Source organism: Delphinapterus leucas, chromosome 13 (genome assembly GCF_059928025.1).
Source record: "Delphinapterus leucas isolate spDelLeu-1000000601 "Yukka" chromosome 13, BTC_Dleu_Yukka2, whole genome shotgun sequence".
Taxonomy (NCBI): domain Eukaryota; kingdom Metazoa; phylum Chordata; class Mammalia; order Artiodactyla; family Monodontidae; genus Delphinapterus; species Delphinapterus leucas.
Window position 1 is genome coordinate 13,881,752 of NC_143141.1, and position 25,966 is coordinate 13,907,717.

At 43.6% G+C, this 25,966-nt stretch overlaps 1 protein-coding gene across 1 annotated transcript in view; it reads right to left on the minus strand.

Annotated features, from left to right (window-relative positions):
- SMYD1 (SET and MYND domain containing 1) overlaps positions 1-25,966 on the minus strand; it is a 52,151-nt gene that overhangs the window by 23,252 nt on the left and 2,933 nt on the right. The window contains exons 2-4 of the mRNA XM_089922839.1: positions 18,968-20,227; positions 3,887-4,063; positions 1,117-1,330 (exon numbers count right to left, since the gene is read on the minus strand). Of these exons, the coding sequence (XP_089778965.1) occupies positions 1,117-1,330; positions 3,887-4,063; positions 18,968-19,104 (528 nt within the window). The 5' untranslated portion in view covers positions 19,105-20,227. The remainder of the gene's footprint in view (positions 1-1,116; positions 1,331-3,886; positions 4,064-18,967; positions 20,228-25,966) is intronic.

Consider the following 25,966-nt stretch of genomic DNA (forward strand, 5'->3'; position numbering starts at 1 on the left):
CATTATTCTGTATGTTTCTGTGAAGGTGTTTTTTGGATGAGATAAACATTTGAATTGGTAGACTTTGAGTAAAGCAGATTACCCTGCACAATGGAGATGGGCCTCATACAATCAGTTGAAGGCCTTCATAGAACAGAGACTGACTGCCCCTGAGCAAGAAGGAATCCTGCCAGTGGACTGCCTTTGAACTTGAACCACAATTCTTCTTTGGGTCTTCAGCCTGATGGCCTACCAGCAGCTCCCACCATCACAAGAGCCAGTTCATTAAAATAAATCTTCCCTCTCTCTCTCTCTCTCTCTCCATATATAATATATATATGCTATCCATAATATAATGCATAGAGTATAATATACTATATATATATATATATATATATATATATGCACATACATGCACACACACAGTACATCCTTGTGGTTCTATTTCTCTGGAGAACTCTCACTATTACAGAAGCACTGGCACATGGTGAGAGATGCTGGGTGCGATCACGCTACTGTTATCACAATAACCCCTTCCTCAGCCCACTCACCAGCACCCCACAAAGGGCCGGGCCTGCCAGATGGGAGACATGCCCCCATAGCCCACGGCCTGAGACTGCTGATCCCCTGGGCTCCCACCCCATCCTCCCGGACCCTCATGGCTTCAAGAGGCCTGGATAGGTTGCTCAAGGCAGTCCCCTCCAGAAAGCCCCTACTCTCCTCTCCCTGGTTCCCCATGATCAGCACGTCAGATGTGGGAAAAGGAAGAGTCTTACTTCCAAAGTGACTGGTGGGCAGGAAGGGATAGTGACTGGGTCTTCGTTTTCAATGTGGAGAAGAAAAAATATAGGAAGTGCAGATGAACGAGAAGGTAAATCACCATCAAAATCTACCGCTCAGAGCTAATGAGTAGTTTACGCTCGGGGTGCTGACTTCAGCCACGGCAGGCATGACCTCAGAGTAAAGGAAGACCAGAAAGAGAACTGGGTAAAAGTTCGTCACGTGAGGTCTCTTTCCCCCGTCCAGCACTTCTCTTGGCCTCCCCTTCCACACGGACCTGGCAGCATCTGGAAGGTCCTTCGTCGGACAATCCCAGGCGCCAGCCCAGCCCCAAGGCCACTTTGGGAGAAATCTTACCACGCCGAAGATCCGCGAGATGTACTGCATGCTGAACTGCTGGCTCTGGGGCGGCCAGTACTGCAGGAAAGTGTCCACGTCCCCCCGCAGCTCTTTCAGCGCCTCCTCCCCGAAGTGTTCCACGTGGCTCTGCAGGTCGTCCACGGGGACCAGGCAGCCCTCCGTGAGCCCGCCGCCCTCTCTCTCCACCCGCCACATGACGCGCGCCGCCAGCCTGCGCAGAGGGGCGGGGTTAGAGAGGCCTCGCTGCGCTCATTCATTCGACAAACGCTTGCTGAGAGTCTAGTACACGCCCTGCACAGGGTCGGGCCCAAGACACCGTTTTGAACTAGACGAATGGAATTTCTTGTAGCATGAAGCTTCTTAGAGAGGGGGAGACCTAAGTTGAAAAGATAATCTAAAACTACTGTTAAGTGCTATGCCCCAAATCAAACAGGGTGACCTGATAGGGAGCGGTTGGGGAAGGGGAAACCAAGGTGATGGGGGGAGGCTTGACAAGGCACCCCCTGGCTGCCAGCGGAGTGAACAAGCGCCCGTCCTGTGCAGATGGGGAAAGAGCAGCGAGTACAAAGGAACAGGGAAAGAGCTTGGCACGATTAGAAACAGCAAGGTGCTGGAGCTAGGGAGCAAGGAGAGGAAATCACATAAAGGTGGAGAGGTGGGCAGAAGCCAGGTCACGTGGGTCTGGGCAATCATGGAAGGGGCCTGGGGACACAGTGAGGTGCGGCAGCCTGGGTCTCTCCTGACTGTGCGGCTAAGATGAGCACTGGAGAAGGAGTCTGACGACTCCACTTCTTACTGTGTGACCCTGGGCAAGTCACTTGACCTCCCTGAATCTCTCCAGTGGCAAGTAAAGTGAGGATAATATGTATCCCCTGCCGTGCTAACCTGCAGAGTGCTGGTTCACAAACTGGCCCCCATCCACAGAGGGCAGGAGGAGAGGCAGACCACTCCAGATTGGTGGGTGGCAGTTTGAATCAGCAGGGGACTTACTTAGGAGGCTTGTCTTGGGCGGCCACAGATAAAAAGATCTTGGGGGCTTCCCTGGTGGCGCAGTGGTTGAGGGTCCGCCTGCCGATGCAGGGGACACGGGTTTGTGCCCCGGTCCGGGAAGATCCCACGTGCCGCGGAGCGGCTGGGCCCGTGAGCCATGGCCGCTGAGCCTGCGCGTCCGGAGCCTGTGCTCCGCAACGGGAGAGGCCACAACAGTGAGAGGCCCGCGTACCACAAAAAAAATAAATTAAAAAAAAAAAAGATCTTGGCCCCTGCCAGCCGAATTTTAGAGTTTATAAAGAGGCCTTCACTGGGTTCAGTCATACCTTCCAGGTGATTTCAACACCACATTACTATCTCAATGCCACATGCTTGGGCAGCTTCTGGGAGGCGGGGAAGGCAAGCGAGCACATTCCAAGGACAGGGGAGGGGATGAAGATCTGGGTCCAGCTTGCAGGTCAACCGGAAGTCGGGTCCTCTCAATGACCTCCTCCAACACAGAGGTGTTTAGGAGACAAAGTGAGGTAGTGGATGTCGACATCATGTGTGAACTTATTCACATTCTTAATGATTAGATAGAGAGAAGGCAGAGAAGACAATCTAAGAGGGGAAACAGTATAAGCAAAGGCCCTGAGGCAGCCCCAAACGTGCATATGCAGGGAGCAGGGGCAAGGAAGGCCTGGTCTGGAAGGAGCAAAGGGCTCTGGAGGAGAAGGGGGTGTTAACGTGGGGCAAGAGGGAGGGCCCTAGAAAGCACAGAACTTTATTTTTTGTTTTTGGGGGAGGTTTTTTGTTTTTGTTTTTTTTTTACATCTTTGTTAGATTATAATTGCTTTACAATGTTGTGTTAGTTTCTGCTGTACAACAAAGTGAATCAGCTATATGTATACCTATATCCCCTCCCTCTTGGGCTTCCCTCCCACCCTCCCCATTCCACCCCTCTAGGTCGTCACAAAGCTGATCTCCCCGTGCTATACAGCATAGAAAGTACAGAACTTTGAGTATGAGACAGAGGGCTTTACTTCACTCTGAGGGCAGAGAAGGCCCACTTGTTAACCGTGAAGCAGCCCATGCCCACAAGATAAAGCCTGTGACCAAGGGACACTTTGGTGACTCTCTGCCACTCATTAATTTTTTGACACAGGCAGATCAATTTTTAGAAAGTAAACATTGGGGGGCTTCCCTGGTGGTGCAGTGGTTAAGAATCTGCCTGCCAATGCAGGGGACACGGGTTCGAGCCCTGGTCCGGGAAGATCCCACATGCTGAGGAGCAACTAAGCCCGTGAGCCACAACTACTGGGCCTGCACTCTAGAGTCTGCGAGCCACAACTGCTGAGCCCACGAGCCACAACTACTGAAGCCTGTGAGCCTAGAGCCTGTTCTCCGCAATGAGAGAAGCCACCGCAATGAGAAGCCCGCGCACCGCAGCCAAGAGTAGCCCCTGCTCGCCGCGACTAGAGAAAGCCCACACACAGCAACGAAGACCCAACACGGCCAAAACTAAATAAACAAATAAAATAACATTTAAAAAAAAATTAAACGCTGGGGAGCTGCACGGAACAAGTCTGCAACCAGCTCCACCAGTGGGGATCCCCTCATAGATGGGTTTCCCAGACCAAGGGAGAGCACGAAAGAAGTGACCATATCCTGTCTCTTCGGGACTCTTTCCTGATTTGCACTCATCCCAGCTTGCTTGGACCTGGGCATGCTGTCCCTGCCACCATCCCCCACCTGACATTTGGGAATCCCAGTCTCCACCCCGGGGCCCAGCTCTGACCTGATGTTCTCATTGGGCACCTTCCCATGTCTTTTGATGGCCGAACACTCATTCTTGTGGTTCAGCCAAGCATCCTTCTGGCAGGTGCGGTCACAGTAATGGGCAAACTTGCACTGCCCGCAGCGGTGGAGCTTCTCCTGCCTCTTGAAGCAAGTGTGGCACACAACGTTCACAAGGCTGGAAATGGAGGGAGAAAACCTGTGATTGGGGGACACCACACTGGCTTTTGGGGGACTGGGGTTCGGGTACTGGCTGTCCTTGTCTTTCTAAGCTTCAGATTCTTATTTTTCAAAATGAGGGCTTGGGTTTCCAAAGATCCCCTCTAGCTGTAGCTATGCTTCTGGCAGATATTTTTCAGTGAAACCAATGTAGGGAACTTTACTGTGCTCTTCATATGAGCCCTTCAATTTAATTCAGCAAGAGGTCGTAGAGTTACAACCTTCATGCGTTAGCCACCGGGAATACCACAAGTTGCTGGATGAACACCTGAACTTGGGATCACCATGCAGCATGAGCACCCACTATAATAGGGGGGCCACAGGGTATTCCTGGATCACAACGGAGGAACCAAGGAAGTCTCCTAAGCCAAGGGAGTGGCTGGAAATTCCTCCCAATCCTCTTGCCAAAAGTCACATGTCATTGGCACCGTGGCCCGGGAGAGGGCATACTGTGCGACATATTCTTCTCATTGTTGAAATGGAATGTCCCTTTCCCCAAAGAATAAAAATATCGTAACTACTTACGATATGATGGGACATGAAACATGACATGTTTTACACAAAATGAAGTCTACACGTTATGATGTATGTCATAGCTCTGCGTGTTTTGCAGGAGTAAAGATTGACGAGGTTACTGATGTCACCGATGTTATCTGATGTATTCTCCTGGCTCAGAGAGAGAGTGGAAGTGATGGGTGGCCAACTCCACAAACTGCTGTGTCCCCATCTGCTGTGAGGTGTGATGCTAGTAATTTGTAACTAGTCATAAAGTACTCAAGAGCATGAAAGGTTAGTGCTTATTTATTAACTTACAGTAGATGCAAGGTTATTCCCATAATAACGTCTTCCTCTCCCTTGCATTCCCTTAAGCTTTCCCAACGAGAGAGGAAGAGTAGAATTACCCTGGCATATTTACAGTTGCACAGAATCCGCAGCGCATCATAACTAATGCCGCTACTGCTGCTTTGACCAGGAGAAGGCTGGGGACAGAGCCCCAAGATGCTACAGTATAGATTTCACCCCAGTCTGGGTGATGGAGAGACCTTTACAGTCATGCATATGATCCCTTATCAGGCCTTGACTCAATGCAGCTATCAGTTCAATAATATTTCACCTTCATATTGTCTCATGAGAGTCTTTACAATCACTTTGCTATAATAAACGTTTAATTACTTTTCATGAAAAGAAAACGTGATCAATCTGAAATGATTTTTCTCCTAGTGAACACATAGTGGGTTCCAAATGTTAACCACCAAATTATTTTCTACAGGCTCACATACCTGTTTAAATCTCATTCCACAATTTTTTTAGGACTTAGAGTCAATTTTTAAAAGCTGGTGAAATCCAGGAAGTATTATGAGCTATCTCCTAATTTAGATCTCCTTGAGATGAGGCTGACCTTTCTCTCCATCACCCCACCTACCATTAAGGCTTAGCCACGAGGCTGGAACTAGGAAGAAGGAAGAGGGTGGGTCTGATGCAGAGAGGGGTTCCTCAAACTTTAGTGTGCGTGCACATCATCAGAGATCATGTGGTTCTAATTCAGCAGGTCTGGGGTGAGGCCTGAGATTCTGCATTTCTAACAAGCTCCCAGGTGATACTGATGCTGCAGCTTTAAGTAGCATGAATGTAGATATGAGAGATAACCTAAATTCTACCCTTTCTTGGGGGGCGGGAGGGGGGCAGTATGTATGGAAGTATCAGGTAGGCAGGAAGGGGAAGTTTAAAAAAAAAAAAAAGCTTGTCTTTCTGGTCTCCATCTCTCTTTGTTGGTGGTGGGATGGGTATTACAGAAAGTCAGACCTGGAGTAGGTCAGAGTTGAGTTCAGCCCCTGATTCCAGTATCTACTGACTGTGTGACCTCAAGCAAGTACCCTAACCTCTCTGAGCCTTCGTTTCCTTATGTGAAAATGAGAATAGCAACACTTAGATCTTGATATCATTTAGACAAATGACTATTACCTTTTTTAAATTTTTAAAATTATTTATTTACTTTTGGCTGCGTTGGATCTTCGTTGCTGCACCCAGGCTTTCTCTTGTTGCGGCGAGCGGGGGCTACTCTGTTGCGGTGTGTGGGCTTCTCGCTGCGGTGGCTTCTCTTGTTGTGGAGCATGGGCTCTAAGCGCGCGAGCTCAGTAGTTGTGGCTCACGGGCTCTAGAGCACAGGCTCAGTAGTTGTGGCGCACGGGCTTAGTTGCTCTGCCGCACGGGCTTAGTTGCTCTGCCGCACGTGGGATCTTCCTGGACCGGGGATCGAACCCACGTCCCCTGCACTGGCAGGTCGACTCTTAACCACTGCACCACCAGGGAAGTCCAACTATTATTTTTTAATGAAACATACTTGGTATCTTAAAAAACTCAAGCAAGAAGAAAATTACAAAGAAGTTCCAAAATTCTCCCACTCTCAGAGTGATTCGAGGATTAAATGAAACAACGTGTAAAGTAGCAGCTAAGAGCCTGGCACAGAACAAGTCCTCAGTAGGTGTCAGAGGTTGGGCCAGGTGATCTCTGAGCACCTGCTCTCCTCCAGCACCCACAAATTCCCAGGCAGCCGCCACAGAGGACGGCTTCCCAACTGGAAGAGAACCTATAGGTAGGGGCCCAAGGGTACTTCCGTGATAGAAATACCACCCCTTCTTTACTTCCCCACCATGAGAGCATCTAAAAGACGTGATGTCTTAGAGGGAAGTGATAAGTGAAATAAGACAGAGAAAGGCAAATACTATATGATATCACTTATGCGTGGAATCTAAAAAAACACAACCGGGCTTCCCTGGTGGCGCAGTGGTTGAGAGTCTGTCTGCCGACACGGGGGATGCGGGTTCGTGCCCCGATCCGGGAGGATCCCACGTGCCGCGGAGCGGCTGGGCCCGTGAGCCATGGCCGCTGAGCCTGCGCGTCCGGAGCCTGTGCTCCGCCACGGGAGAGGCCACAACAGTGAGAGGCCCACGTACCGCAATAAATAAATAAATAAATAAATAATTTAAAAACACAACCAACTAGTGAATATAACAAAAAAGAAGCAGATTCACAGATACAGAGGACAAACTAGTGGTTACCAGTGTGGAGAGGGAAGGGGGAAGGGGCAATATAAGGGTAGGTGAGTAAGAGATACAAACTATTAGGTATAAAATAAGCTACAAGGGTATATTGTACAACCCAGGGAATATAGCCAATATTTTATCATAACTAAAAATGGAGTATAAACTTAAAAAATTGTGACTCATTATATTGTACACCTGTAACATATAATGTCATACATCAACTATACCTCAAAGTTCGAAGACCACTTTTTAATTATTTTATTGAAGTACAGTTGATTTACAACGTTTCAGGTATAGAGCAAAGTGATTCAGTTATACATACATATATATAATAGCTATTCTTTTTCAGATTCCTTGCCATTATAGGCTATTACAAGATACTGAATACAGCTCCCTGTGCTATAGAGTAGGTCCTTGTTGTTCATCTGTTTTCTATATAGTAGTGGGTGTCTGTTAACCCTAAATTCCCAATTTATCCCTCTCCCACTTAAAACCACTTTTTAGATTACAGGAGAAAGAGTGCTTCTTCCAGCCAGCTTAGCTAGTGACCTTCACCAAGCCTCATTTCTCCTCCTTAGTCTCATTTTCCCAGTCCCCACAAGAGTCCCATTCACACAATGCTTTGCAGTTGAAAGAGATGTTTTTTAGCAGTTCTCTTGTGTTAAACCTTCACAACAACCCTTTAGAGTACAGGTCATCACTATCCTCACAGGGATAGTATTCTCATAGGGGTCCCTGAGGGCTGACACTGCTCCCAGCACAGAAGGCAGAGGAAGCCACCAAGCCTACCTGCTTTGCCTGCAGCCCTGAGTGTGCCCTGCCCCAGCCAGCGGTCCCCGCTCACTTTTTGCTCTGCAGCCCTGGGCTATGTCATCTGTCAGAGTCAAGTGGGATGGAAAGGCAGCTGTTGCTCAGCTCCTTGTATGGAAATAACCAGTTACTGGACAGATAAATGCAAATAGAAGGTGCCTGCGAGGTGGATGAGTCCTCCAAGAGCACAACCAGAGAGAACTGGACCAGCAGTGCTGGCTTCCTGGGCTGCTTAAAAACTCTCATCCTGCAAAGTGGTCTCCCCTCAAAAATCGAGGGGGAGGGCACATGTCTTAAAGAACATCACATCCCTCAAGTACCCAGAGAACTTTACAATATTTTGAATTCTGTCTTTCTTCCTTGTTCCTTCCCCTCTTTCTTCTTTTACAAGTATTTATTGGGCATCATTTGCAACAATGTGGATGGACCTAGAGGGTATTATGCTTAGTGAAGTAAGTCAGAGAGAGAAAGACAAATACTGTTTGTTATCACTTATGTGTGGAATCTAAAAAATAAAATAGATGGATGAGTATAACAATACAGAAACAAATTCATAGATATAGAGAACAAGCTAGTGGTCACCAGTGGGGAGAGGGAAAGTAGGAGGGGCAGGATAGGGGTATGGGAGTAAGAGGTACACACTACTATGTATAAAATAAATAAGCTATAAAGAAATAAGTCATAAGGGTACAACACAGGGAAATATAGACTATTTTGTAATAACTTTAAATGGAGTATAATCTATAAAAATATTGAATCAGTATGTTGTACACCTGAAACTAGTATAATATAGTAAATCAACTATACTTCAATTTTTTTAATTTTTTGTTCTTATTTATATTCTTTTAAAACTATACTTCAATTTTAAAAAATAAATTAAAAATTTTTAAGTTTATTAAAAAATATTTATTGAGCTTCTATTATGTGCTGTGCATTGAGCTGGGTGACAGAGGGCCTTAAAGACAAAGAAGATACAAACTTTGCCTTCAAGCAGTCCCAAGGCTGGGCTGGGGCATAAACACATATAAGCAAGGTGAGGCATGCCATCCAGGAGTGCTGGGAACCTGCTGCAGGGTTCAAGGTGAGGGAGGGAGGAATCTGGGAGGGTGATCACCGAGGAGGGGGGGACGCACTGTTCTGACCCTCTAAAGATGAGTTGAGTTGTACTCAGAAGGTCAAATTCTTCCACCATGGAGAGGCACTGGCACGAATCAAAGGCTTCCATGGGGGGAGGAGTCGGGGCAGGCACATATAGGAGAGAGGAGGAGATGTCTGACCAGATCATAGGATGCACCGTATGGGGAAAAGATGTTGGAAAAATGACCGAACTGTGGAGGACCTGGAATGCAACTCTCAGTAGCAAGTCCTTATTCTGCAGCAGAGGGAAGCCACTGGAGGCTTCTGCAGAGAGGAGAAACACGGCCAGAGTTGGTAACACTAACTTTCTTTTCCCTATGGCATCTACCTAATGTCCTTTTTAAATGGCCCGCGTCAACACTTAAGGGGTATCACTGGATTCACATTTGCATGATTATTTACCTTAGCAGAAGAAGTTAGGTGGTACTGCATCCCCAGGTCAGACCTAGGGATTACCTACTTATTTTTAACATCTCTTTCATTAAAATAGCACTTCTCAAGATTTTCTCTGCCGCGTCCCAGGACAAGGTTCACACGCCCCACTCAGACCTGGATGCGTCTCTCACATTCTACCTGAGACCAAACCCCTCTTCCCAGGCTCAGAACACATCTTTAGAGGCAAATGAGTGAAGGTGACATTGTTATGGGGACAACATGGCATTTGACCTAATCTATGTTTAAAAGGCTATTATCCCCAAACTTCTGCATTTAAGGATTAGTTAACAAAATTTAGCAACACAGCTCACAACGGGTCATATGACATTTCAACACATCTGACCTCCACAGCTAAATTAAAGCACCAAATTAAAAGCATATTTCTAAATCTACTGTGGTTACCCTTAAAATCAAGTGCCAATGTTTAAGGCTGTAACCTGAATACTTTCACAGTTACTCATTTTCTGAACTATCTGTTCAGGAATTTCTCTAATCCCTTTATTAAATTATTTCCATTTATAGCATCATTTATCCCCCACCACCTACCCACCAGCTGTTACCAGATTAAAGGCTACACTTGTGTTTGTGCATATGCCATGGTTAATTCTGGTGTTCCCATGGGCCCACATAGAATTACATGGGCTGAAAGCCCAACTCTCTCCACGAGACCTGAAGAAGCTCATGGTCGGTTTGATTTTCAAACAGGCCCAGCTGACAGTAATTTCTTTTAAAATACCTTTCTTTTTCTCATGTTCTCATCTTTATTTTTCCCTACTCAGATAGATAGATAGATAGATATTCTCATATTCTCTTGGGCACTTTCAACTCTTTAAACAGAATCATTTAGGAGCTAATCAAGAACTTAAAAAACAAAATCCACTATCCTTGCCACTTCTTAACATCTTTTGTGATAAATTGGATTAATAGGAAATTCATATGATTGGTTGTGATAGGCTGGAAAATAGCCCCCCCCAAAATGTCAATGTCCTAATCCTGGAAACTGCGAATTACCTTACATGGCAAAAGGGACTTTGCAGATATAATTAAGATTAAGGACTTTGAGATGCGGAGATAATCCTGAATCATCTGGGTGGCCTAACGTAATCACAAGCGTCCTAATAAGGAGGCCGGAGGTCAGAGGAGGAGAAGATGCTACGTAGCTGCTTTGAAGATAAAACCCAGGGGTGCAGGCATTCTGTAGAAGCTAGAAAAGTCTAGGAAACGTAGTCCTGTGGACCCATTTCAGATCTCTGACCTCCAGAATTGTACAATAATAAATTTGTGTTGTTTAAGCCACTAAATTTGTAGTAATTTTTACACCAACAGTAGGAAACTAATACATTGGTTTGTTATTATAAACACTTTTTTTCCTGTATAATCACATGTATATTTCTATTTCTTACTTATGAGTTTTTGGATCTAACCATTCTCAAGCCCCAGAACCAGATGTTTATTCTTCTAAAATTGATGGGTGTGTATTCTTTCTTTTATTAAGGTTAAATAATATTAATTGGACTGACAAGAACAAAAGAAAATTAAGTAGACAATGCTGGGCTCACTTGTGTGTCAGGGGATGGGAGGCAGTGAGAAATGATGACAGACAAGATCCTGGGAGATTCATACCTGCCCTATGACTCACTCCTGTGACCTGGGGAAAGCCTCAGTTTCCTCATCTGTAAGAGACGGTTGTATGAATTCAATGGGTCTCGACTTTCTTGTGGGTTGAGGATCATTTTGAAAGAGATAACTTTCTCTCAGAAATAAAAAGCATGCATGCACATCCACATAAACTTTGATCCTCCAATTATAGGTGTTTCCTTAGCTAAGGATCCGTGGACTCAGGTTAGGAACCAGTAGGCTAGATATACTCTAAATTCAAGACATCTGGGACTGTTAAAAAAAGAATAATCAAATCGTATTTTTGGCTTCTAGAGATGCCTACAAGCACATTTCCTATGTCATATCTTGTATTTGATGCTAAAATAAAATAATAATCAGAACAAGCTTTATTCCTATATTAGCTTAGCACCCTTCTCTTCCTGAACTGGAGTCCTTTGCATGTACTGAAGAAATGGTGCAACCCAGAAATCTCAGGCTGGAAGAGATCCTCAGGGTCATATGACTCAATTCCCCTCTATGGCCCGACTCTTCGTGTACATCATCTCTGCCAGGTTGTCACCAGGAAATATACAACCTTGAAAATAGCGCTTTCCATCTCCAGACTGTGCCAACAGACCTGTTCTACCTATCAGGCAATAGAAGCTCAGTGTCAAAGGCCTAAAAGCTTGCAGGTGCCCCAGGAAAAGGATTGGGACTGATAACACCTTTTAATAGTTCCAATTTTTTTTAAAACAAAAACAAAAATGCAAACTGGAATTTAATAACAATTTCAAAAGCAGCGTTATGAAAGTCCATTCAGAAGTGGTAAGCAAAACTACACTTTGACATGTTGTGAGTTGGTGTCTCTAAAGGTAAGGATATCTAAGACCTTCTTAAATGGCTTGAGCTCTGGCTAGGACTTCTTATCTCTCCCATTTTGACCTGAAATATGACTCTGTATCTTCTGCTCAAGGTGCCCATTTCTTACTCTTCTGTCAATTAAAAAAGAAAAAGTTCAGAACCCTCTTTCTTGCAAATAACAGTTTGTTATTGGTAGATGGCTATTAGGAGAAGTTTTTCAACGTTACTGTAAAACATGCTTCAAATTCATGCCCCTGGTGAATTCTTTGGAATCTATTCCAGGCTGAGCATGTATCTTTTGGTTGTGGGTATTGTTTGAAGGTGATGGTGATGATGTGACTTTATTCATATTGTAATAAATTGTGCCCCATGGGCCTTAGTCTGTGGGTCAACTGGGTTAACCAACTGATTGATTTTACAGTTTGGAAAAGATGGAGGTTGTACTTCAGAGGGCTGGAAGGGTCCTTCCAAGACCAAGCACAGAAAAGATAAGGATCCAATCTCCTTGCTGAGGCCTGAGTCACACTTAAGACTAAAACCATTTATCTTCTCATTCCATTTGATGTAAAATGAACTAAATAAGCTAAAAAAGGAAAATGAAAGATGCAATGACAATAAGTAACTGGAATAAAAGTAAACTAAAAGAAAATAAAAGAAACTTAAAGCTTAGACATCATTTTAAAAGACACATGTAAAATGAGAAAAACGGATAGTTTTAAATATAAAAGACATGAAAAATTAAAGAAAGTCAAAACTAATTGAGGACTATAAAAGAATTGAAATCCAATGAGCTGGGGACTTCCCTAGTGGTGCAGTGGCTAAGATTGCACACTCCCAATGCAGGGGGCCTGGCATCAACCCCTGGTCAGGGAACTAGATCCTACATGACACAACTAACAGTTTGAATGCCACAACTAAAGACACCGCCTGCCGCTACTAAGACCCAGTGCTGCCAAACAAATAAATAAATATTAAAAAGAAAAGAAAAGAAATCCAATGAGCTAAGAAACCAAAATGATGCAAAAGAATTCAGAAAATTTAGAAGTCTTGAACATTAACAAGTAATAAACAAATGAGCTACACATAATTTTAAAATGAGGGCATCAATATAAAATAGACAAATCACAGAAGAAGAAATGTAACGACCAATAAACTTTTTTTTTTTTTGCCACACTGTGCAGATTGCAGGATCTTAGTTCCCCAACCGGGGATTGAACCTGAGCCCCCAGGAGTGGAAACTCGGAGTCCTAACCACTGGACCTCCAGGGAATTCCCCAATAAACATATTTTTAAGGACCTTTCATCTCCCTAATAATAATAAAAAATCTCAAAACAAAATAACGCTAAAATAAGTTTTGAAGGTTAAGGTGGAAAATACAAAAGTAAAAGATAGCTTTCCGTGTTGGCCAGAGTTGGGAAGGAGAGGCAAATGCTCTACTACTCATGGAGAAAACTGGTTTGATCCCCTTTGGTGGGGTGATTTGGAGATCTATATCAAGAGCCTTAAAAATGTCTTTTGAATCCAAAATATATATTTCTAGTTCATCTTTAATAAATAATCAGAGACATAAGGAAAGATCTACTAGGAAAAGTAGGAAAGAACCTTGATATCCAAAATATAACACTTGTCAAATTGATGGACAACAGTCAACATAAGGAATATTATACAGTCACTAAAAATGCTTTGAAAGGATAATCAAGGTTTGGAAAGTTGCTCACAATATATCGTGAAGTAAAGAAGACAAGTTGCACAATACTTCCACTTTCGTGTAAAGAAAAAATGTATATGTTAATTACATTGAATCTAAGATATTGTCAATTATTAAATGCACTACTTTTCTTTACCATTAAGAAACAACAGCATCAAAATGCTCCCAATTAAATCATAATGAGCCATAGATTTTAGGACACACCATGATTTCAGAGATGTTAAAATGAAACATGTATTCTAGAATTGATAAAATACTATATTGTGTCACATTCCTTTCATTGTAAAATAACCTCCCCCCAATATTTTAATATCTTGAATTTAGGGAAGCATTTTACAGTGTTTACAGTGTTTCTCTCCCACCACCACCCTCCACCTACAAATCGCTGGGATCAAGAAAATATTTTATATGCATCATATTTGCATAAAAGAATTGTAAGAAGCCAATTATACCTCAATTTTTAAAGAAAAAAAAAAGTTGTAATGATATATACCAGAAGGTTAACAGTAGTTTTCTGTAAATGCTAAGGTTGCAGAGAATTTTTATTTTCTTACTTTGGTTTTCCTATATTTTCTAAAATAAGTTTTTAAAAAATCTATACAAGAGAGCATAATGAATTTCCATATTAGCCCCACCTCATGCAGAAATAAGCAAGATCAGTCAGGCTAAGGAATCATGGAGCTCCTATTCTCTGTCCTCCCTGGAACTGGGAACCCTCAAAGTACAGAGCTAGAAGGACAGAGAGAAACCTTGAACAGCCCCTTCACCACCCCTGGGGGCTCATCCATTTTGAAAGACCAAATCCATGTAAAACAACTCCTTGGTAAATTGACCTTACCCACTTACTTCGCCTTCATCCCTTTCCAGCACCCAACCCAAAATACCTAAAAGGGACGGCAAATAGGCTTTCTTTTAAATACCAGTTTTGGTTGATTAGCAGTGGCTCCCCGGAGTACCCTGCTAGAAAGAACTCTGAGGCCAAATTGGAGTTCAGAAGAAAGGAGTTGCCCGATTGATTAGCCATGTCTGCCAGGGATCATGGTAGCCCAAGTGCTAAACATTTGCCAGGTCTGAATGGATTATCTTTCGTTTATTCTTGCTCCTTTATGTTTAAGCAGACCAGCTGTTTTTCCAACAAGCAAAATTAAAGAGATCCTAACCAGACTAAGGACTATATTATAAAGTCCTGGATTGTTGCTCTTAATGCTAAGCCCAGTCTATTCTAGCAAAGACGCAATTCAACTTGCAAGTCAGCATGACACAGTGCAGCATTATATTTTATTTTTATTTTTATTTTTATTTTTATTTTTTGCGGTACGCGGGCCTCTCACCGTTGTGGCCTCTCCCGTTGCGGAGCACAGGCTCCGGACGCGCAGGCTCAGCGGCCATGGCTCACGGGCCCAGCCGCTCCGCGGTGGGATCCTCCCGGACCGGGGCTCGAACCCGTGTCCCCTGCATCGGCAGGCGGACTCTCAACCACTGTGCCACCAGGGAAGCCCAGCAGCATTATATTTTAAAGCTGAATATCACATATATTATGAACCAGTAATTCCACTCCTAGGATACTCACCTCATGTATCTGTTCACCAAGAGATACAAACAAAAATGTCCATAGCAACCACTTGCAGGAGAATGGAAAAATAAATTGTGGTACCTACACACACAGAGCTTGCTCGTTTTATCAGTAACACAAAACCATATGGATGAATAATAGAACTACATCTGAGTGAAAGAAGCAAGAGGCATAAAACCACATATAACATTATACCATGGTTTAAAAGATGATAAATAGGGACTTCCCTGGTGACACAGTGGACAGGAATCTGCCTGCCAATGCAGGGGACACGGGTTCAGTCCCTGGTCAGGGAAGATCCCACATGCCGTGGAGCAACTAAGCCCGTGCGCCATGACTACTGAGCCTGTGCTCTAGAGCCTGCAAGCCACAACTACTGAGCCCGCATGCTAACTACTGAAGCCTGCGTGCCTAGATCCCGTGCTCCGCAACAAGAGAAGACACTGCAAGGAGAAGCCCGCGCACTGCAACGAAGAATAGCCCCCGCTCGCCACAACTAGAGAAAGACTGCACGCAGCAACGAAGACCCAAAGCAGCCAAAAATCAATAAAATTAAATCTTAAAAAAAAAGCTATATAGAAAAGATGAAAAATAAACTATAAAAACTAAAGTATATATTGTTTAGGACTATGTACATATGTGATAAAACTAGTATTCAAAAGGCAGGGGAATAAATAACACAAAATTCAGGATACTGCTGTAGTTACCTTTGCAACAAGTATGAGACAGGATAGGGAAAGATAGGGAAGATGCATGTATTAGAATGTTCTAGTTAAGTAGGATGGTGGTTTCACAGGGGTTCATTTGTTGTAATGCTTCATAACATACATATATACATACATGTACATGTCATGTATCGTTTGCAAGAAGAGATTTTCATTTAATGCAGTACTCAACTAAAGATAAAATCTTTCTTCATGTTTGTGTTTGGGGGGGTGAGGCAGAAATAACATGGCTTGCAATAACATGGATTAGAAGGTGCCTCTTTTATAGAGTGACTTTTGTGGGTCACCTGGTCCTGCCTCTCCAGTCAGTTTTCTCCTCTACAGTGGCTGAGTCTCAACAGGAGCCTAAGATTGAAGTGAAGACAGGATGAGCAAAGCTTTCCTCTGATGCCTCTCTGGGCTGTCTCAGGAGCACCCAAGCAGTTCCCTCATCTGTGCAGGGATGAGTTTGAGTATATCACTTTTTTTAAAATTGTGAAACAGTAATTTGAATATCTATCTTTCTTTTTTATTGAAATATAGTTGATTAACAATGTTGTGTTAATTTCAGGTGTGCTGGGTAAATCACTTTTTAAAATAGTCTTTTAGATTGTTTTTAATCATTTTAAAGATTGTTTACTCCAATCATCTTAATTTTTATTAGTGTTGTAACAGTAATATAAGATTTTATTAGACTCTTATCCACAACATACACTAAAGTTTTTTATGGTTATTACTTCAAATGAATGATGAATTCTTTATAGTAAGAAAAAGAGGTAAACAACCTAAATGTCCAGTTATAAAGGAGTGGTCAAAAAGCACGCAGCCGTTAAATACGATGCTTATGAAGAGAGTATAGTAACGCAGAAGGTACTTAAATCATTAAATGAAAAGCCATGATAGTTTATAAGATCCCAGCTAATAGTACAAATGAAACCTATGTTTTAAAATAAGCTGGAAGGAAATAGACAACAATGTTAATGCTAGCTTCGCGTGAAAATACATTTTTTTTCTTCCTAAGTTTTACTCTTGTAATGGAAAGAAAACCTGCTCAATTCCAAATGCTCTTGAAAACGAAACGTGATTGGCTATATTGGCTTTTAGGGAATTGGAGACACCCACAGAGGTGTTCCATAAAAGGCAAGGTGGCAACTCAGCAATAGTAACAAGATCATTGTTCAGCGTTCCTGTGTTTCTAGCTTTTTGTGTCTTAATTCTGAATCCACCTGACTCCTCAACTGCCCCCAACACACACACACAAGTAAATAAAGACACGCTCCCCTTGAAGAGGTATTACTGTCATCTCAGCCCCCCTAAATTCTTCAGCTGTATCTAGCCGTATACTCTGTTCACTGCCTTTTCCCTGAAGGTCTTGGTAAACTGGAAGAAATGAGAATTTGAATGCTACTCAAATTATCTCCGAAAAGCCGTGCCTATTCTCAGGATGGTCATACAGTGAGCCAACAACAAAGCCTAGATTATCAGAGGCCACCTTAATTCAGACCACTTCAACGTCAGGCAGGTCACCCCAGTTTTGGGGCTCAGAGGATACTGTCATGATTTTATCACAGTGCAGGGTTTTGTTTTGTTTTGTAATAAAGAAAGATTTAGTACTACTTTAAAAGTTTGGTGGTCAAGTATGGACAGGATTGTGGGGAAATGGGGATGTAATTTAATAGAGCCACTTTGGAGATCCTATTAAAATGGAAAACAGCACACCCTATGGCACAGTGATTCCTCTTCTAGCCATTTATCCTAGAGAATAATCACACATGTATACAACTGGACATGGTCAAGGATTTTGATCACAGAAATGTTTGTTTTTAATGAAAAATTGGAAACCACCAAATGTCTCTCAATAGGGGAAAAGATTTTCAAAAGTTCATATATTTATAGGGTAGACAATCCACAGCAGTTAAAATCCACAGCAGTCCATACAGCATATGTATCAACATGGACAGATCTACGTGTGGGCAGGAAAAACACAGATCTTTGAGGATTTAAAAGAAGCGGCTATAGACTTATAATTCCCATAAGGATATATAGCAGAACATGTTGTTGAGCGAAAACAGCAAGTTCCAGAATGACGTCCAAAGTATGACACCATTGGGCGTTCTCTGATGGCCCAGTGGTTAGCATTCCAGGCTTTCACTGCCATGGCCCGGGTTCAAGCCCAGGTCGGGGACCTGAGGTCCCCCAGGCTACATGGCGCAGCCAGAAAAAAAAAAGAAGTATGACACCATTTCTGTTAAAAAGAAAAAGCAGACGAACGACAGCCGTACTTCTTGATAAGTACGGATATACATAGGCAGGCAGGTACATAGATAGATGATAGATAGATAGATAGATAGATAGATAGATAGATAGATAGAGATAGAGATATATGTAATAGTACAAGAACATTCTAGAAGGAAACACATTAAAATCATAACAAGGGTTACCTCTGAGGAAAGACAGAGGGGACTGGGACGTGGGGTGGGAAAGGTGAAAGGGGATTGCAGTTCATTGGAGATATTCTAATTTTTAAAGGTAAGTGGATTCCAGAGTTACTTGTGTATTTACAGTTACTTTTTTAAAGTCTCAGCAATGACTTAATCCTCTAATATATTTATTACACCTCAGAAGCTAAAAACATGGAGGCTTCCATACGAGAACATTTCCTAGGGCAACACACCCACCTCTCCACTCCCTGTCCCTCCACCCTCTCCACACACAGCACTCCCACTCAGCCAAGTTCACTGGTGCTCTGAGAGCGTGCCCCAAAGCCTTTGCTCACCTTTGCAACCCTCCCGGGCACCAGAGCGAATCGCATTGGCCATGACTGTTTGCAGAAACAGTCATGCCAGCAAACACTTAGCTGTCCGAGTGCCCTGCGTTATCTATGGTCACACGGATTGTATCCCCTTCCCTGCTGATTTTGAGAGCAAAGTATTCGAGAATGTGGCACCGGCCAAACCAATGGGAGAAAAGAAGACAACCCACATTCCGTACCTGTCAAAGACCACTGCGGAATAAGCCCGCTCGGCAAAGATGACGTCAGCAGCCCAGAACTCCTTAGTGGCCTTCAGACCTCTGCCTCTGCCCTCAGAAGTGAAGACCTCCACGTTCTCCATTCCCCCTATTGTCATCTCAGAAGCTTCGGGCAGCTCGGTAGCTATTTAACACTGAGCCAAGTCCCTTGTCCTCGCTGCTATTTCAGCACCTTCAACATCCCAACAGCAAGACTATAAATGGACAGGCGCCTCCCCTTCCCTACCCCCTCTCAGCCACTGGGCCCTCACACACACACACCCCCCCGCCTCTTTTCCTGGAGACGGGGATGAGCCAGGCCAGAGGACAGTGACCTGGGAAGGGTCCCATTCACCGCCCAGCAAAACTGACAAAGTCGAAAATGACCATGGGCTGGTGTGCTTCTCAAATTGGGCCTGAAAACTTTGGAAAAGTTCCTTTGCAAGGAGTAGTTAAGTCCTGGATTGCAGTCATGCCCAGCTGTAGTTGGAATAGGCAGCCCTTGGTCAGTAGGGTATTTTTAGAAGCCAGATGCCTCTGTCAATCCAAAGCAGACAGCTGACATGGTCCAAGAGAAGAGGCGAGGTGATGCTTGCTGCTCTGGGACCCTTCAGCCGTCAGGCTTGGGCTTTCTCAAGTGAGATGGGCCCCTTGTTTCCCTGCTCCCTCCCCCACGGGTAGATCGTTGGCAGAAAGCAGCAGATGCTAAATTGACCCCTTCGCCGTGTATATGGCAGTACTATTTAGGCTCCAAGGGACATCCCTCTTCTCCAGTGTTACCTGGGGCTCCCACAACATCCCCACCTGGGGCATGGAGGTCTGAGCGTTCCCTGATGATGTAGTACTCAGGCTGTATTGTGAGAGGAGGTAGGCCTTGAAAATGAAAACCCTCGTGTCTATCATTCTATCAAATCTCCCTTAAATGGGTGTCCACTGCCAGAAAAATACCAATACCTTGTTCTTTCCCAGGAATGAGGATTGGAAGGATTATTCTAAAATCTCTATTGAACTAAATGCTACTCATCTCGATCTCCAGGCAGCTCTCACTGAAAAGAAAGACATTTGCAGATCTGGAGCTATGGCTTACCTTCAAGGTAATATTTTTAGTTTCAGGGATGCATCTGTGTACAGATTTCTGTGCTCCGGGTTTCTGTGAGTGTAGTCGTCTACAAGCACTGGCTTCTGAGTCAGATAGATTTGTGTTTGACTTTTGAGCCTACTAGGACAACTTTGAGATAGTACCTGTAAAACAAGAGTGATAATTTCTACCTCACTGGTAAATGAGATAATATATACAAAGGACGTAGCACAGCACTTGGTACTTAGTACAGAACTTATTAAATGATAGCAAATTTATTTTATTTATTCTGTCACATTATCTTCCCCAAACCATCAAGATATGCTAGAAATTCTGATGTGTCTTTAACCAAATTGCACCTCCTGAGACTTCTTTGACTCTTGGAAGCAGGTGCAGAATCCTCTGTCAGACCACGTATCCCAATTTTTAGGTCATAACACATAGCCCCTGGAACCAGAGAATAACTCAGTGACTTCTGATGTATCCGAAAGACCAAAACACGTTAAGACCTTTAAAACTGGATGCCCCCCAAAAGTAAACATCACATGCTCTCAGGGGAAAAAAATGATTAAAAAGGAGTCCTTTAGGTTAGTTTCAAAAGAATGCCTGCATCCACATTGCCTGGCAACAGCCAGAGTCCACCCTTGGGAGCTAGCAGCTCAGCCTGGTAGGGATGGTGTCGTTCTTCTCTAGACACTTATACCCCTGGAACAGGTTCAGCCCAAGCCAAGGTCAAGGAGGAAATCTACCTGCCCCAAGTCAGAAGGAGAGAGGGAGCATCAAACCCAGTGCTTTAGCTTCAACTGAGTCTCAACCTTATCAGAAAAATAAGAATTATATTATTAAAGTGTGGTAGACAGAATAGTGGTTCCCCAAAGATGTCCAGGTCCTACTCCCCAGACCTGTGAATATGTTACTTTACGTAGCAAAAGGGACTCTGCAAATGTGATTAAATTAAGTATCTTGAGAGAGGGAGATTATCCCTGGATTGGATTGTCCAAGAGGGCCCAATGGAATCACAAGAATCCTTATACGAGGAGGTTAGGGGGGTCAGAGTCAGGTGGAGATGTAACAGTGGAAGCAAGAGGGTCAGAGTCAGAGAGACAGTTGAAGATGCTATACTGTTGGCTTTGAAATTGGAGGAAGGGGCTATGGGCAGAGAAATGCTGGCACCCTCTAGAAACTAGAAAAGGTAGGGGTACAGCTGCTCCCCCAAGAGCCCTCACAGGAAGCATGGCCCTGACGACACCTTGATTTAAGCCCAGTGAATCCCATTTCTGGCTTCTGACCGGCAAACTTTAAGATAGTAAATTTGTTATTTTATGCCACTAAGTAATTTGTTACAGCAGCAATAGGAAACTAACACATAAAGTATTATACTTAGTTTCTCATTATAGTAAGTATTATATAAAATCCCTTTTGCTGGGCTTCCCTGCTGGCCCAGTGGTTGAGAGTCCGCCTGCCGATTCAGGGGACGCGGGTTCGCGCCCCAGTCCAGGAAGATTCTATCATGCCGCGGAGCGGCTGAGCCTGCACGTCCGAAGCCTGTGCTCCGCAACGGGAGAGGTCACAACAGTGAGAGGCCCACGTACCGCAAAAAAAAAAAAAAAAAAAAAAAAAATCCCTTTTGCTGCTCTGAAATAAAATTCATACAGAATTTATCAGTTCTTAAACTTAAAAAACATAAATTACTAACTCCTATAGTCTGAACGTTTGTGTCCCCCACCAAATTCATATGTAGAAATCCTTACCCCCAAAGGTGATGGTATTAATAGGTGGAACATTTGGGTGGTGCTTAAATCATGAAGGTGGAACCCTCATGAATGAGATTACATAGCGCCTTATAGAAGAGCCTCCAGAGAGATGCCCTAGGCCCTTCTCTTCTGCCATGTGAGGACACAAGGAGAATCCTGTGACCTGGAAGGGAACCTCCAGCCAAACGTGCTGGCTCCCTGATCTAAGACTTCAATCTTCCAGGAATGTGAGAAATAAATTTCTGTTGTTTACAATCTACCCAGTCTTTGCTATTTTGTTACTGCAGCTCAAATGGACTAAGACACTGGTCTAACATAATAAGGGAGAAATAAAAATGAAAGTTAAATTATAATAAAAGTATATATATTCATTGTAAATTAAATATGTCAATGTGCTCACAAGACACATGCTTGAGTACAACTACACTAGAAAACATGATAAAGTAGTCAGATGTTTGCACCTCTAAGTAGAATCACTACGATGGTGAGAGCTAAAGATGTAGATTGATTTGGGGAACACAAATACCACACAAGGCATTGTTGTCTGTGACATGATTTTCTGAAGTGGTGAGTGACTCCTAGTAAGCTCTGAATGAAAGAAAGTATAATCTTTCTTCAGTTAACAAGAAGTTGCCTTCCTGGAAAATTTACCATACATTAAAACTTTACAAAAACTGCTCTAAGATTACATAAAAGAGTTCTAGACTCAGATAAATATAAACAAGATTTTGAAAGCAGCTCTTTTGCCCCTTTCCTGTTTGCCCATTTCTGTTCCCCTCTAACCTTGAAAGAACCTAATTATAGGAATGAGATCACCAGGCAATTTAACCTAACTCCTGACATGTTCTCCTGAATACACACCATGCTTTGTCTAATCTGTTGATATTTTTCCTAGATAACAAGATGTAAAAATGAAGAATTAAACAGCTAACAAATGACTAGCTCTCTACCCCCAACAGCCCCCTTAAGCAATCCTGCAGGTAGATCACGCAGGCAAGATCACATCTGAAGAAAGAGTCAGCCAGTCTACCTAACGGAGAATGATGCAGAACCCAACCTCCTGCCTCGATGATTCACTGAGATTCTTCCCCTTTTTCCCCTTTAAAAACTGTCATGGCTGAGCAGAATCTTCAAAGTTGGCCTCTGGACGTGAGTCCAACTTTTCCCCAGATTGCCATCTTTTCTGATTAAAGTATCCTTCCTTTCTACTGACACTTGCCTCTCAAATTATTAGCTTTTGAGCGGCGAGCCGCAGAACCTGAGTTTGGTAACAATTTTACATAAGTGAAATACACATCTGGATATTTGAAGCTGTATAGGATGGGCAGAGAAACTTTAACGTACAGGGCTTGCTTCCCAGGACCTCCAGCACCTCTGGCCAGGACCAGTGAGACAGGGGATATCGGCTCTAGTTATCAGGCTGGTGAGAGGGAAGGGAGCACAGGGCCCTGCTGTATTACATATTAATACAAATCCTATGTAAACGTTTTTTGCTCATCTGCCCCCCTCCAGTTCTTTTTTTTTCCCCACTGGGATCCAAACCTTTCTTGCTGGCCCTAGCCCTGCCCACAATACGTGAGTAGCAGCCCTCAATCATCGTGACAACCAAAAGTTACCCCCACGTTTCTAAGATGCCCCCTAACTAGTGGAACTGCCTCCATCGAGAATTGCTGGTGTTCGTCATCAGGAAAAGCACATCTAGAGTTTTGAAAGGCTTTCTTATTGCTCTACTGGGGCTGTTTAGCCAGAGAAGAAAAGATTCAGGAAGGACATGAGACCTTTCTTCAACGTCATTCATCACAGTATGGAAGAAGCAGTAGATTCATTCTGCATTTCCTGAGAGAGCAAACTAGGAGGCCAGAGTGGACATAACCATACGGCAATTTTCTGCTCCAAAAAGATGGAAACTTTTTCCATTGTTAATGATTTTAATAACCATCCGGTCTCTTTCTTTGGTGTGTCTGGATAAAGAAGGGTGGTGAGAAAAGAAGAAAAATGAGACCGTTCAAGTCAAAGGACCCCTGGTCCAGGAGAGTGGTCTGAGCTGGGAGATTCCAGACAAGGGGTGACGAGAATGACCATTATGGTCCCATTTACCTCTATTTTAGCTGAACTTCCCTCCCCACTCAGGCCACACACACATGCCAAGGACATTACTATGGCTACTGAGTACTCCCATACCCTAAAGAAAGTGTGGGGCAACCGTTGGCAGCATGTGCTAAGCAAGGGTAATGCTGGATCCCCAGTCGTGCACCTTAAGGGCAGAAGGTTAGACTTCCCTGGCAGTCCAGTGGTTAAGAATCCGTGCTTCCACCGTAGGGGCACGGGTTCGATCCCTGGTCAGGGAACTAAGAGCCCACATGCCGCACTGTGCAGCCAAAAAAAAAAAAAAAAAAAAGGGTAGAAAGAGGTGCTGTGAAGAGGACAGGACTGAGGGCCGTTTTGGAGAGAGTTAGTATCATAACATCACAAGATTAGACATGGGTTTCAAGCAGCCCTTACTATAAGCTCCACTGGTTAACTTTCATCTTGGGTAGAATCTGTTCCCGGATTTCACATTGCAGCCCTAAAACCTTTAACCATATTCTGTATTTGTATTATTGTCCTGGATCTTCAAGCAGATAATCTCAGAGGTCTTAAGAGAATGATTGTGTTCCCGTCAGTTGGATATGCTGCAGTTCAGGGAATATGTACAAATAAGTGTGAAGGCGGAGAAATGAAACCTCGAGTAACCGTTTTGAATCATTGAGACAGTTTGTGTGCCTGTGTTAATACCGCACTGGCTGATCTACCACAACCTGGAAAAACTCCAATCATCCCTTCTGTTGAAAGGCTCACTGTCTGAGTCACACATCTGCAGGGACCACCATCTGGTGGCAAATCAAGGGAGCTGCAAGATTTTAAATCTTTTTCTAAGGCCTTTTTCAGTAGAAGAACAGCCCTTTATCATTGGATTCGACCTTCCTTCGTACCCAGAGCTAAGATTCATTTAGGCCAGGGGTCAACAAGTCTCCTTTGGGCCTGTGAACTAAGAACGGTTTGTACCTTCTTTAATGGTTGGGGGGAAAAGCCAAAAGAATATTTTGTGACACAAGAAAATTATATGAAGTTCAAATTTCAATGATGACAAATTAAATTGTATAAGAAAACAGCCATACTCACTTGTTTACATATTTTCTATGGCTGCTTTCACACTACAACAGCAGAGTTGAATATTTGCAACAAAGACCATAAGGCCCACAAAGTCAAAAATATTTACTGTCTGGCCTTTTACAGAAGATGTTTGCCAATCCTGCTTTAGACCAATAACAGCTAATGCCTAGCAGTGTTAAATAAGCCAGGGGTTGCTCACTGCTTTCAAGTGTATTCGCTGGCTGATTTAGTCATTCACTGCATGATCACAGGATCAAAGAAGTTCTTGTGCACAGCTAGCACTCTCATTCCACAATGACAGGAGCAGGCTCCCTCCTGAATAGTCCATTATACCCTGTATAATTACATCATTGACAAAACTTTACCCTCTCTCTGGTCCCTGTGATCTTACTCAAGCAGCACAGTTGCTTCCATCGTTCTTCCTTCGCTCTTAGAAATCCTTAGCTCCTAACTGCTTTCCTCCCAAGAATTCCTAAATTCACTCATTCCACATGCATTTATCAGCACATGGACCAGGTACTATACTCAGTGCCCCGATACAAAGATGATTAAAACGTAGGCCCTGTATCTAAGACATTGACCATTTAGAGAGGATTATGGAAAAGCATATAAAGATGGTGAGAGAGATGTAGGAGGCAAAGGGGAAAGGGTACTTAAGGCAGCCTGAGGAATCAGGGAAGGCTTCAGAGAAGTAGCAGACAGGGATAAGTGCGGAGGGGGAGAACCAGAACTGGAGGAGACCATTTCAAGCCCAAGGACACAGCAGCAGGAGCAGAGATGTGGAGGTGAAGAAACAGCATGACATGGGCAGAAAATTACAATCAGCTAGGTATTCTGGGAGCTACAGAAGCACATGTGTTATACTTCTTTATCATTCTGGCACCAGACTATCACCCTTTATGTCCCAGCTTTTCATATACATTTGAGAGATAGTCTAACAGCAAGAATTAATGTTTGAATGCTTGAAATTGTGCTTTATTTGCACCACCTCATAGG